This window comes from Nannobrachium achirus, assembly GCF_963921795.1.
Source record: "Nannobrachium achirus genome assembly, chromosome: 12".
In the NCBI taxonomy this organism is placed as follows: domain Eukaryota; kingdom Metazoa; phylum Chordata; class Actinopteri; order Myctophiformes; family Myctophidae; genus Nannobrachium; species Nannobrachium achirus.
Genome location: NC_137832.1, coordinates 34,336,130 through 34,349,745, shown reverse-complemented (window position 1 = coordinate 34,349,745; position 13,616 = coordinate 34,336,130). Strand labels below are relative to the sequence as shown.

Genomic DNA, 13,616 nt, shown 5'->3' with positions numbered 1-13,616 from the left:
AGTACCTCTGGACTGCTCCATGCTCTAGGACCTACACACATGTCATCAAGGACAGATCAATGAGACCTGGACAAGGTAAGAAAATACTGTGAACACTTAAAACAAGTGCAAAGGTACATGGGGTTGATACATTTTACGTTATGTGTGTTGCTATGTATCTGCAAGGAGCAGATTTGGCCATAGAAAACAGCTGTCTTAAGCCCAAAGCTTTGGTAGTCCAGCCGCCTCATGCTCAAGGTCAAGCTCACCGGCTCAAACAGGTGCAGACCAGGTACTCACTAGAGATTCAAGATGTTTATTGTCACAAGGAAGTATATGCACTATGAAAAGCTAAGGTTTGGGGTGCTCCATAATACACAGAAATAAAAAAACGGTACATAATAAATAACAATTTTAAACTTATCTGAAAGGTTAAAACTGTTTAATAATCACTCCAAGTGTGAAGTGAGCAGTGCTATTTATGAGTTATCGTGGGCTTGCTTTAGCGAGCCCACATTAGTTGTCCTCAATTTATTTTTATTCCACCACCTTTTTGGCATCCTACTACTTCCACATTCTTTGAGCAAGACATTTCGTTCAAACTTAAAATTGTTCAGCTTTACGCAGTTATTATTGCTTGTTATTTTCTCTTTACAATTTTGTTATACTTTTTGAGATTATTGTAAAAACAGTTTCCCAGTGGATTCTTCTGGAAAATGTATTCTGTCTTACATTTATATTGCTGCTTGGGCTTGAGCTGAATCGAAAGTCTGTCTGAGGAGGGATGTGTACGTATTTTCTATTGTACATAGTATATTATAGTTTGTGCGTGTTTTCAGCGAGCCCACACAGTTTCTGCAGGAATAGCTTTTCTAGTTTCTTTAAGTGTCCCACAAAGCTTGGCCAATGTGACCTTGGGCGTACAACAAACTTTGAGCGCGTTGTGCCAAGATGTTGGCCAGATGTAGGCCACGCTTCAGAGCCTGGACAAAGCCAGATCGTTCCAGGAGCACTACTCAAAGGAAAAACAGGAGACAGGGAGGATGTGGTAAAAGACGTCAGAATTTGGTTCTCTATTGTATGATGTGATGAGATAATGTCAGTTCCTGGAGGTCACCTATAAGTGGTAGTGTTATTAAGTATATTATTACTTTACTGTGCAATATTTTATCAATCATCTTTAAACTGCTTTGACTTTGTGAGATGCTGAGGTGGACCGTACATCATAAAGGATTAGCAATAAAAGGACATCTTTATACTTCTCATGTCACAGTGGGACACAAAGTGTTCTACATTGAAACCACCAACAGTAACGTGGATAAGAGTGAACAGATTGATATTTATGTTCTCCCCTACAACACTCTGCTATTATTGTCTCCACCAGCCGAAGGCAGGGAGAGACTATGTTTTCGCCTCCGTCCGTCCACAAAGTTTGTTACCAGCTAATCTCTGGAGGCGTTGGCCCGGTCGCTGCCAAACTGAGCACACACACTCCCTGGATGCCAATTCAGAACCTCTGTCCCACATTTTTCACATGGGCCTGTTCTAGCGCCACCAGGAGGCCAATTTGTGCAAAACTACCTTTTGGCCAGTGTTTGAAATGAATTGTACCGGGTTATTGTAACACTGAAGAGTGATATTTTTGGATTCAAATCCGAATTGAGTAATTGACATTAATTTGATTACTGAACTGGTTTGAATACTGCAGCATAAGTTGCATAAAGGTAGGCTATTATTCAGTTAGTAGGCCTATAGCGTGCACCCTCAGAAAATATCTCGAGAAACTGATTCATTGATTCATGTTACCTACTTACCTCCATTATTATTGTAGGCCTACTGTATGTTTGTGCGCATTGTTTCATTTTGTCTTTCTATTTCAATTTTCATTCAATATAAAATTGAGCCGGCAAACTCAGTGACTTGCATCTGGTCTCATTATTTACCCCTCTGGCTCCAGTAGACGAACCTATCTAGCCCAACCTCTAACCCCATGCGCATGCTGCAATTCGGTAACTGTCATATACTACCTTTACGACACAGGTGTTACATAATGCATTGTATAATGACTTAAAATGTCAAATGTAAATGCACTGTAATCTGCTTTATGACACTGGATAATTACAGTTATAAGTAGGCCTACTCTCATAAGGCATTAGAGCCAAATCTGTGTTGGATGTGATTTGTGGAGCTGCATCTGGTGGTGTAATTGTGAACTTTTACTTTGAGGTACCGTATTTTGTCAGGTACATGGGTAGCCTATCGGTGTAGTATATCTTGTACACCAGGTCACCATGTTTTGGATTACCTTTGAAGTCACTGGAAAGATTTGCCTCTAGGATGCACCCCAAGTCGGTAATTAATTTCGTTATACCTTGGGCTTCATATGAAGGATTACCAAAAACCAATTGGATACATTTAGGCAATTATGATATTTCACAAAATATAGAGGAAATACAAAATGCTATTGAGAGCATGACATGTGAACAATGTCTTATTCTCCACACTAGATGGCAGAATAGAACAGTGCTTAACTGTCTGCTCTACTACTATTGACTCTCTAGACAAGACTAGAGTGGAGACAGACTTGCTGGTCTCAACTCTCAAGCTGAATACAAGAACACTCGTCCCAAAACACGCTTGCCCCGGGTAAAATCGTAGACCGGTCACCACCAGGAATCCTGAACGTAACTTCAGTGAAATTATGCCAAATCCTAACCTTATTCTTAAATAAAACCTCAGTAAAACTATGTCTAAACATACCCTTATTTCTAAACGTATAACCTCTGTAAAACTATGCCTAACCCTAAACTTATTATTTGTAACTTGTGAAACTTGGGGGGGGATGGGAATGGGGGCGAGTCTGTTTTGGGGCAAGCGTTCTGATTACCCTCCAGTATCTGAAGAAATGCCAATACATCTAAGGGCCCTTACCACTGCTATTTTTAATTTATGAAGAATGAATTAAACAACGTCTTCTGCCAGCATGAATACTCTGTGGCACTTCTAACAACTAACATCTGCACTCTACCACTCAGCCTGACAGGATGAGGGGGCAGGAAGACAAGCAAATGTAGGCCTATTTATACAAATAATAAATACAACCGTCTGACATGCATTATAAAACACATCTCTGCAGATAATGGTTAGACTTAGTTTTGAAATTGATGCACAGTTCATATGTATTATTTGACTATTGCCATATGCAATTGAATTCAAATATGCCTTTGTTTGTTTTTCATACTTAATCTGAATGTCTGAAACGGAATTCAGACTGTTTTTTGTTTGGTTTTCTTTCTTTTTTTACTTTGAGATATATTTTTCTGCCTTTGGATTATTGCTGCTGTTCATAGTGGAAAAAGTAAAAGATTGACCAAAGTACAATGGAATCTTTCCACCATAGCAAAGACTTATAGGCTATGTACCACTTTAGCCCTTCTAGAATAAAATTAATTACAATTAATTAATTGCAATAATATTTAATCCAATTAATCCAATGCACCCTCTCCTCCAATGACAAATCACCTTTATTCATGTGAGCACTGCATTTTGAGTCAGGTGATGGGGGGGCCATGGGTAAAGTCAGACAGTCAAAGAACACTTGGCAGCAAGTGTGTTCATGCACAGTTAAATTCTGTGTAAAAATATACCTGTAACTCTGTACATACGTGCTAGGCTGCTAGCAATGCATCGCCCCACCCTTGAGCCATTAAAGTCAATGCATCTGGTTTAGTTGTGAGAGTGTGGTTTTAATGGGGTGATAGTGGGATAGTACCCACTGCTTAGGGGTACAGCCATCATGATGCAGACTGAGGAGACACTGAGACACTTTTATGTGCACACATCGGGGAAGGAGGGTGTTATTGGGGGTGGCGGCACTGCCCCAAAAGGAAAGATGTACTTTTTAATGATGGATGCTGCAACATTTCAGATGAAAGTACTTGCATGTGCATGTAAACTAGTTTTCTCCTTACAGTGGAGTGAGAATAAAGAGGAAGGAAGGAGAGCAACAAGACCAGGAGCGGAGAAAGTAAAAAAGAAAAAAACTCCCAATGCCCCCACCTCCTCTTTCAGAGTTCAAAATTATTTTCAGCTGCCTTAGATTGGAGGGACTTGCATTAACTCCAAACTGCTCCAGTTCTTGGCACCACTGCCCGTGCCTGTTACCTCATAAAATGCCATGGGTGCCACAACTCTGTGCCCACCCCCTGGCCAGTTCTTTCAACTTGTTTCCGTTTGGCGTGATTAAGAGCAGGTGGGCTTCACAGCGAGCAGTTTTAGGGTCCTGGTGCAATAGGATGAATGGTCTACTCAGCCAAGTGTGTCCAACTGTACCATAAATCAGAATGGTGCTGGGGATTGATTTCTTTGATAATTACTTTTTATTTATTTAATGGTACACCAAATAAATAGTCCTCCAAATAGCGGACAAGTGATAAATCCTGTGTCTGAATTGTCCACAAACAAGCTTTGCATCTCAGGCTCCAAGTTAGTGTAACTGTTCTGTTAGTGTTGCTCTCTCTCTCTCTGTTCTACATGAAGAGTGGCCAGCTATTCAGGCACCAGCATGCAGCGTCAGAAAAAATAACTACATACAGTAGATATAAAGAGAAGTGAGCAGCCTATATATCTTAAGAGGAAAAATGAACTAAGTGCCTATTGGGTGCAGACAACCGGCTATAATGTTCAAGAGACCTTTGCCATGAATGATTCAAAAGCAGATAGGCCTATACATTCACATCATCCGTGCAGCTGGTGTGACTTGCAGCTTTGCCCACTGAGAGACCTGAGAAGTGTAGTCACCCTAACCACTGATATAGATTTTGGGCTCCACTAGTGCTTGCAGTGCCAGGTGTTTAGCTTGGAGCAGGGCCACAGTGCTGTGGTTACTGGCAGCATACATGTACTGTAACCCTGTACCACAACCATGGGTAGAAAGAGGTTACACAGTGTTTCTCAAACTTTCAAATTTCAAGGTCTCTCCTTAATGGGTTAATTTGGTTCCATTTGTACATCTACAGACTTGTATGGCATAGACGGACCCCCCTAAAGGAATCCACTGTTACCCACAAAGTCCCTGGAATCCGCTTTGAGAACCACTGAGTTACAGTAACCCCAGCTATTAATTTGCCCTTCTGTCTGGGCACTGCATGTGGACTTGGCAGACAGTCTTCTTATGGCAACCATACAAAAACGATTGTGTTTTAGAATAGCCCATAATAGAATAACAATTTCTTATTTGATATGTCATGGATAAATCGTTATGGATTTATAGGAAGCTGAATGTGATTTATTTCATTATAGTAATGGAATACCTTGATTCAAGTTCGTTCATAAGTTTCATTGCTAACAATAACTATGATTTCAGAGAGACCTTTGCCATCCTGGAAAAGCTCACCGCCGATAATTAATTTACAACAGATGCGATGCTTATTTTGTCCTCGGTGAAAGGTTGAAACGGGGCAGGGTAGGACTTGGCGGGCTGTGCTTTTGAAAGACTCGAGGAGACTATAAAACTAGATCATGCCCATTGTGCAAGGCTCGGCTTGAAGTGCGCACAGAGGGAGGGAGGCAGAGTCTACACAGAAGAGAAAGGAGAACAAACACGGTACCTAGACGCTTGATTTGCTGCTGTCGGATCACTGGCTGTAGATATAGCGCCGAACACTCAGCGAAGTCGTCAGTTTTTACTCAAGTAACAGTGGCGTTTTTCCTCACCTTCACAGACATTTAAAAAGCATTACATCATTCATCTGTCCCTTTAAAGAGGCAGATAGTTATTTTATTTCGTGCATGTCAGCTACTTTAGTTGGTGGGATGCGCGTCTTCTCAGTAACCAAACGACCCGGGCTTTGACGCATATTTTCCCAGAGCTGGACTCATTCACCGGCCGCTTTCCATTTGTGGTGAGCTTTCTAGTAACTTTTCTGGCCGAACTTTTGACGCCGCGGAGATGGGAATGTGTCAACGTGAGTGCGTGTCCGCGCTTTACCGAAAAACTTTCCGCTGGACAGTGCTGCTGCTGTGGCTCGCCACTTCTGCTCAAGGGACTTGGAGAACGGGACTTTACAAAACCTACTCAGCTGGGAGCCAACTGGTCCAGACATCAGCGTCTCACACCTCTATATATCAAAAAAGGTAAAACTGGTAGATTATGCAATATGCAGATGACTAATTGATTGATTTTTGCCCTTTTTTTTCTTTTTCAAAATGTGTTTTATCAAATTTTCTAACTATATTAGGCCTAAACATAACATGTAGCCTATTAGACCCACTCATTGTTCACTGCTGCTTCATTTTCACTCACCCCCACTCTCTCTCTCTCTCTCACACACACACACACACACACACACACACACACACACACACACACACACACACACTTTTGTGCTCTCAATAAATTACAGCACATTCAGAGTTACTCCCATCCATGTCCATCTATTTAGCGAATTGTATTGTCTTCCTGACAGTTGGTTTCCTTTTTCCTGTTCAGGGAAGCACGCTTTGCTCTGCCCTCTCCCATTGTCATTGTTACCCACTGCTTTGGCCTCGGCTGTTTTGGCCCCTGAGAGGTGGACTGTCTCTTTAGTTGCGCACTGTGCTCTAAATTTTGCCAGCAGCAGCCTTCAACTCTCAACATCTGCTGCCTCTCAGCTGTCTGGGCTCTCCTTGAAGATCTGGACAGACTACTCAGGGGATCTTGTACTAAGCTCTACAAAGACAAACAAACCACCAACTTGGATGTGTGGATATGTCACCATAAATCCAAATGTCAGTACTAGTGAACACGGAACACATTTTGAACGAGTGTGGATAGTGAGTCTGGAGCAATCCTTTTTACATCTGCAATGCAATAAAGTCTGCACACATAATCGATGACCAAAACGTGCTGAGTGACAAGAAATTATGAAATTGTCAGTTATCATTGCTATTAGTATGTGCATGTATCGGTTTGTTTATCTCTCCTCCTCTGCATCTCAGAGTGACAGCATGGATGTCAATGAGTGTGTGGATCTGAGACAAAACCATCAGACTAAACACTAAGGGGAAAAACACCATCTGCTTTGCTTCCCTCTTAGACAAGCAAGTGCAAGGTTGGCCGATGCTTGATGGTGAGATGACGTTCTCTGTCTCACAAATATTTATGTTCCTCGAGTTCAATGCGTGCATGTGAAAGTGTGCATTTGTGCGCGCGTGACTGCGTGACACACACACACACACACACACACACACACACACACACACACACACACACTCACACACAAATGCACACTTTTTAATGTGGGAAAGCTTAAAGGTTGATGGCTGAAGCCTCTTTGTTCTCCTGGTTGTGTTTAGTGGTCCCAGTCTGGGTCAACTGGTTTTGGTCCACTGGTTTACCCCCCACTCAGCTTCCCTGTCATTCACTGGCAGAAGTTTGTGGAGATGTTTAGTAAACACATGCAGCTGGGACTCCACTGCATCTGGCCTTGTTTTGGGAAGAGGAGATGAGTTTACAGTTTCCTCAGGTTGCTGCAGTTTGAAAGTAGATGTGAACAGAGATGGATGGACAGAGATGGAGCGGGTGTTGTGAGTCAAATGTGGACTCAGAAGACAGGGGTCGGTGGGTTTAAGGTGACATGAATGTCACTGTGTGAGCCTCTCAGTCCACCTGCTGTCTGGTCTGATCTATATAGACAGGCATGTTTATGGTGTGTCAACAAAGCCAAACAGTAGCAATTGGTTTTTATAGAACAGAGGCTCTCACATGGGCATAGCATGAGTGATCCGACATTCCTAAGCCATGGTGCACTAACTAACTGACTGTGAGACTCTGCCACTGGTCATTAAGCACACAGTCAAGGGGATGTATAGCTCTAAAGGTAGAACATTATAGGACTGTGTAGTAGAGGTCAGTCATCATAGGGAAACAATAGCAGAGTCTTCTCAGACAAGCCCTGACTTAACACAAAGCCCCTTATCCAAATGAAAGGAGGTAAAAAAAAAAACTTGTCGAGGTGTGCTGTTCTTGACTTGTGCAGTCTCTCTGTAGAATACCCAGTGAAGCATGTATTCAACCTTGTTTAAGCTTTTATGCATTTATTGATAAGGATAGACAGTAAGCTGACAGGAAATGGGGGAGAGAGATGGGGAGTGACGTGCAGCATAGGCGGTCGAGATCGGGACTCAAACCCCCGACACGCTGTCAGGCTACACTGAGCCTTGGTGCCTGGAATGCTATGCCAGCGGCCAAGGCCTAACCTTGTCCTTCTTGAAGACTACAGTTGTCTAATACTTTGTCAAATGAGATAAGAAAAAAAAATATATATATATATATATTTATTATTACTAGCCCTTACCCGTTTGAAGATATGAGCTCCGAAATGATGTGCAATGTGTGGGTTATGGGGTGTGCACTGTGCACACAGTATATGAGGGATGGAAAGTAACTTTAACTGGTGCTTGTATGATAATATGTAGGAGCATCAATGTAAGAAATACCTTTTTCGTTTAATGGCTATAGAGATACTGTGTACCGATCGGCATGATTTCTGGACAAAATCTGTTGGAGTACTGTCCAAAAATGTGTTTTACTCAAACCCGCCTCCTGGTGGCGCTGTAACAGGGCCAGACACTCAGACAGACACCAAAGGTGTGTGAAAATAGCAGATCTACATGTTAACAGTGAGCATGTAGATTGGCTATTTTCACAATTTCTACCTCTAATATTTGACAATTTGGCCAATGTTTAATTTGTCATTTTAGAGATATTAAAACGTCCTCAAATTGTCACTTTAGATACCCTCTATACACTTAAAATGTATGTTGGTCTGTTTACTGTTGAGTGAGAAAACAATGTTAACATTTAGCTAAACATCGGGGGATCCCCCAAAATAATTTGGTGACCCCCCTGGGGGTCCCGACCCACAGGTTGAGAACCACTGGACTAGTAGTCATGGTGTGACAAGCAGCCAGGGGCCCCGTGACGCCCCTCATTCCTCACCCGTCATCACTACAGTACCTAGCTTTAAACGTACACACACACACACACACACACACACACACACACACACACACACACACACACACACACACACACACACACACACACACACACACACACACACACTCCTTTAACTTTGGGATTGGAAATGACAGGGATTCCAATGGTTCTGTAGTCTAAAAGGGAATACTACCCAATATTTTGGCCAGGCTTGAAAAAGAGATCTCTGATCTCAATGTGACTACCTGGTAAAATAAATACATACAAATGTTGAGTTCAAATGAGATTATCATTCATCACTCTCATTAATCTGTGATTCCATAAAAATAAAAATGAAATCATTTATGTTTTGGTGACAGTGACACTATCCAGGGTGCTTTTGTATAACATAAGGTCATTTTCTAGTATGGAGATAGTACCACTCATATACTGACTTTCTTTTGTTTTTGTGGACTTCTTGCCTTATTGATAGTTACTGACTGTGTAGAGAGACAGGAAATGGTGAGAGAGAGTCAGGGAGTGAAATCAGCAAAGGTCCGCGGGCCAGGGAATCACCCGGAGAGTCACTGTCAGGCATCATGTGGTGTGTGGCCTAACCACTCAGCTGTTGGCATCCCGAGTTATATACAGACTATTTTGTTAAGAGAAAATTATTTTATTTATGTTTCCACGCCACACAGTCACTGTTTGATTAAAGGTGCAATTCATAAATGTTATGTCCTATCTGGGATTCAAAACCTGGTTTCTCTGCATGACACCACATTTCTATATCTCATATGTTGTACTAATGAGCGTCAGGCAGTACTACTTGTCAACCTCTGTCCTAAGACCTGACACCATGCTTTAAATTTCTCAACTACTGCAGATGCAATTTGGGAACCAATTCGGTAAGAAAAGAGAGATATTACTGCAGACGTGGTTAATGCTGTAGTTATACTGTATAATAAGCTGTACCATACATAATGGTTACAATAATGTTCTGGATTCCAACTTGAATGGTCAACCGGGAGCTGTGGGTCAACTAAGCAGCTCTTAGCTGAACATTTTCATGACATCACAATTTAGATGCTTCTAACCTTCATAAATGCTGTCTTACATTAGGCAATAGAAATAATAATGCATTATAAAGGCGACCTTAATTGCGACCGCAGGTCGCAGTTTATATGAAACCCGGCAGATCCTGTCTGTATATCAGTGGGTGGGTAGTCTTGCATGGCCAGACTGTTGCTGCGGCATACAGTCTGGGAGACGGAAATTCTAACGAGTGCGAGATAAAGCGGATGTGACGCACCTGCTCCCTTGGTGCAGTAGCAATAACAAGTCCTACTGGAAGCGTTATGTCTCCTTTCAATATTTTTGGGGTGTTATGTTGTCTTTTTCTGGTGTTGTTTGTGTTACTTTCATGATGTTTTCAAATGTTTGCTTAAACTATACACGCATAATAAGAATATGCCGCTCGAATGACTGTCTGTACTAGTGTGTTTCTGTTGTTTCCAATGCAGCAGTGGCTACTTCCGTTACTCGCCGTTCGGGAGCTGTCGTTCCAGACTCTATATAGCATTTGGAGATTGTGGAATAGTTGTCTGGCTACGCACACCCTGGCCACAATAGGACTTCCGGTTGGTTCTAGCGGAAGTGGCGGAAGTGCTGTGTTTAACGGAAGTTACGTCATGCGTTGTAGTCTTCTGTTGAAATTCTCACGGCGGAAGTTGAACAGTCTCTGCCTGATATTGTCACCAGGCTTTTCTCTTCGCAGATGAGTAAGCCTGGCTACGCGAGGCTAGGCTACGCAAGACTAGTGGGTGGGTAACGCCTCAATGTCTATAGCTGACCTGTTGTGACATCACATTGTTGTCTCAATGACCAAGACAGCCTGTTCTGGCAATCCCTGATGTCATTAGTATTAAGCCCATATTTGGCAATGCCCATATATGGCCACTCCGGCGCTCCATATGGCCAAGGCAGAATTAATTTGCAAATCAAGACTGCTGACTATCATCACCTGGATATCCATATATGAAGATCACGAAGATCACGACACTGACCTTATTCAAACCCTGGATATCCATACATGGAGACGACTGGATCATCACTTAGATCTCCATATATGGAGCTGACCTCTACATTTGATTCCCAGATGATGCCCACTAATAGAATCCCTTTTATGCCCATCAATATTAAGCCCATATCTGGGAATGCCCATACAATAGAATCCCTTTTATGCCCATCAATATTAAGCCCATATCTGGGAATGCCCATATATGGACATATTGTGTCAGCCTAACCAGTGTGGTTGATGCGACACAAGTCATACTTGCGAAATTAATTCCGTCCTTGTCCCTTTTATACCCATATATGGAGATCCATGTCCCCATATTTGGCAATGCCCATATATGGATGCTCCATATATGGCCAAGACAGAATTCATTTGCAAATCAAGACTGCTGACTATCATCACCTGGATCTCCATATATGAAGATCACAACACTGACCTCATCAAACCCTGGATATACTGTACATGGAGATGACTGGATCATCACCTAGAGCTCCATATAGGTGATAGTCAATACCTCTACAGTCTACATCTGACCTCACGGACTCCATATATGGATATAGGTGACCTGTTCTGACATCACAGTGATGACTCGACCAGCTCAGCAGAAGGGTATACATGCCAAAGCAGCCATGTGCACGCGCCCATGTGTGTGACCTCGTCCTTTAGGTTGAGGTCGTTTCTCGCCCTTAGGGCATCTTACTGGTATAAAGTGTTACCTATTATAATATATATACGTAATTACGTATCTGGGTCTAGCCACACATGTTCCCTGTTGTGTATCCAAGGACTACAGGAGTAGCTACCACATAGATGGAAGCTAATGTGGTTACAAATACAATAGACCTATTAAACATTATTGGCTTTCCTAATATCACTGCAGGTGCAGCAGGAAATAAAAATGCCAAGATCCCCTCGGTCATTTTTCTTTTTACTTACAACTGCAGACACCTTGAAGAGAAAAAGAGGGGCACATACTGTACCCAGCCGAAGGCACACACAAACACACTAAAAGCTCACAGGTGTTCCAAATCTACATGCATACAGGCAGACTTGTCCTCAAGCACAAAGCTGAGTAAGACTTTTCCAAGTTTTTCTGTGGCTTCGGCATGAGAATCACTTAGCTTGGCCCTTCGAGGCCTCAGTTTGGTGCTTTGATGATTTGTAGATGTTTTCTTTGCGAGTTCACTGACCCAGAATGAGGATGTTTATCGGGTATGAAGAGCCCTTTGGCCCAAGTCTTCTTGGAGAGCTATGACCCGCTTCACGTTCACCACTGCAGCCCCTGACGTGACCGTGTCATTTGATCCTGAGAAAACCTGCAGCATAAAGGGCCACCCTTTTGACATTGGAGCTATTCTGTTGACGTGATTTTCAATCAATCACAACGATATGGTCATTTGCTGAGGTATAAATGAGCCTTTAGCATCTCACTAGAAGTGTAACCCTAACAATATATACTCTATAATTCTCAGTTTTGGTTTAATTGTCTGTCCGTCTGTATCTTTCTGTATCATTCAATCTGCCTTAGCTATTGTTAACCTCTTACAGCAGGGTTCCCCAATTAGTTTTCCCCAAGGGCCAAATTATGTCTAGGGTACCAAGCCGAGGGCCACAACTTTGCAGGGGGCGACGGTGGCGCTCCCGCTACTCCAGTGACAGTTCAGATATCGTCGTTTTCGGGTGAAAATCTTGTATGTCCAAAACCGTTCGTTTTGCATTTATCATTTTAAAAATGATTTAAACTAGTGAAACAGCCGATCTACAACGCGTTGTGTGCTTGTAGATCTGCTGTTTTCACTACTTTTGTGCGACGGCCTTGTTTGATGAAGCAGAGCTTTACTTTGCGAAAGAACGTACACATTTTGAGATACGGGTTTTCCACCCGACAATGACGATATACTAGTGTTGTTGCTGCTCTTATACCACCATTATTACTGGGGTTGGTGTGGGCCAGACGGTAGCCCCCCACGGGCCGCAAATGGCCCGCGGGCCGCCTGTTGGGGAACCCTGTCTTACAGTGTTCATATTGTACTCGTAAATCTTAGTGTAACCTTTAAGATCTTCAATCTACTTCTATTCGTAGCAGCAGATTATAACTCCATTAATGCCACTACTTTCTCTATCGCTCTCTCCCATTTGTTGTTGGATGACATTTATCTCATGTCTCTTATGTTCTCCATCCCTCTGGGACCTACAGTGCATCATAATTGTCTATCCTTTCCTTTCTGTATATTCCCATGAGCAAGCTTCTTGTGTGACCCCTGTGGTAGAATGACCTTCCCCTCCTCTTCTCCATTATGCTCTCCTCTTTTTCTCTGACTGCATGCCACATCTGTCTTTTGTCTTTTGTTCTCCACAAGTATTTGTTCCCACAGACAAAAATCTAGAAGAATTTCTTCAGATTGCTGTCATATTCATGCATATTCTTTGACTGTTGTGCTGTGTGCTTTTCTGTTCTTCATCTCATAGTATAAAAACGAAAGGGTATATTTCAATTAGGGAGGTGGGGGTGGAGATTCGACCATGTCCCAAAGGCAAGGTGAAAAGGAGACTGAAACAGGAAGCACAGCAGGGAGTGCACCTGGATGTTGTTGACCAGAG

The 13,616-nt window shown here is 42.5% G+C and overlaps 1 protein-coding gene across 2 annotated transcripts in view; it reads left to right on the top strand.

Annotated features, from left to right (window-relative positions):
- Nucleotides 1-5,558: 5,558 nt before the first annotated feature.
- The window catches only part of emid1 (EMI domain containing 1), a 78,914-nt gene continuing 70,856 nt past the window's right edge, over nucleotides 5,559-13,616 (top strand). For both annotated transcript variants that reach the window (XM_080738258.1, XM_080738259.1), the window contains exon 1: nucleotides 5,559-6,114. In XM_080738258.1, coding sequence (XP_080594384.1) covers nucleotides 5,930-6,114 — 185 coding nt within the window. In that variant the 5' untranslated portion in view covers nucleotides 5,559-5,929. The remainder of the gene's footprint in view (nucleotides 6,115-13,616) is intronic.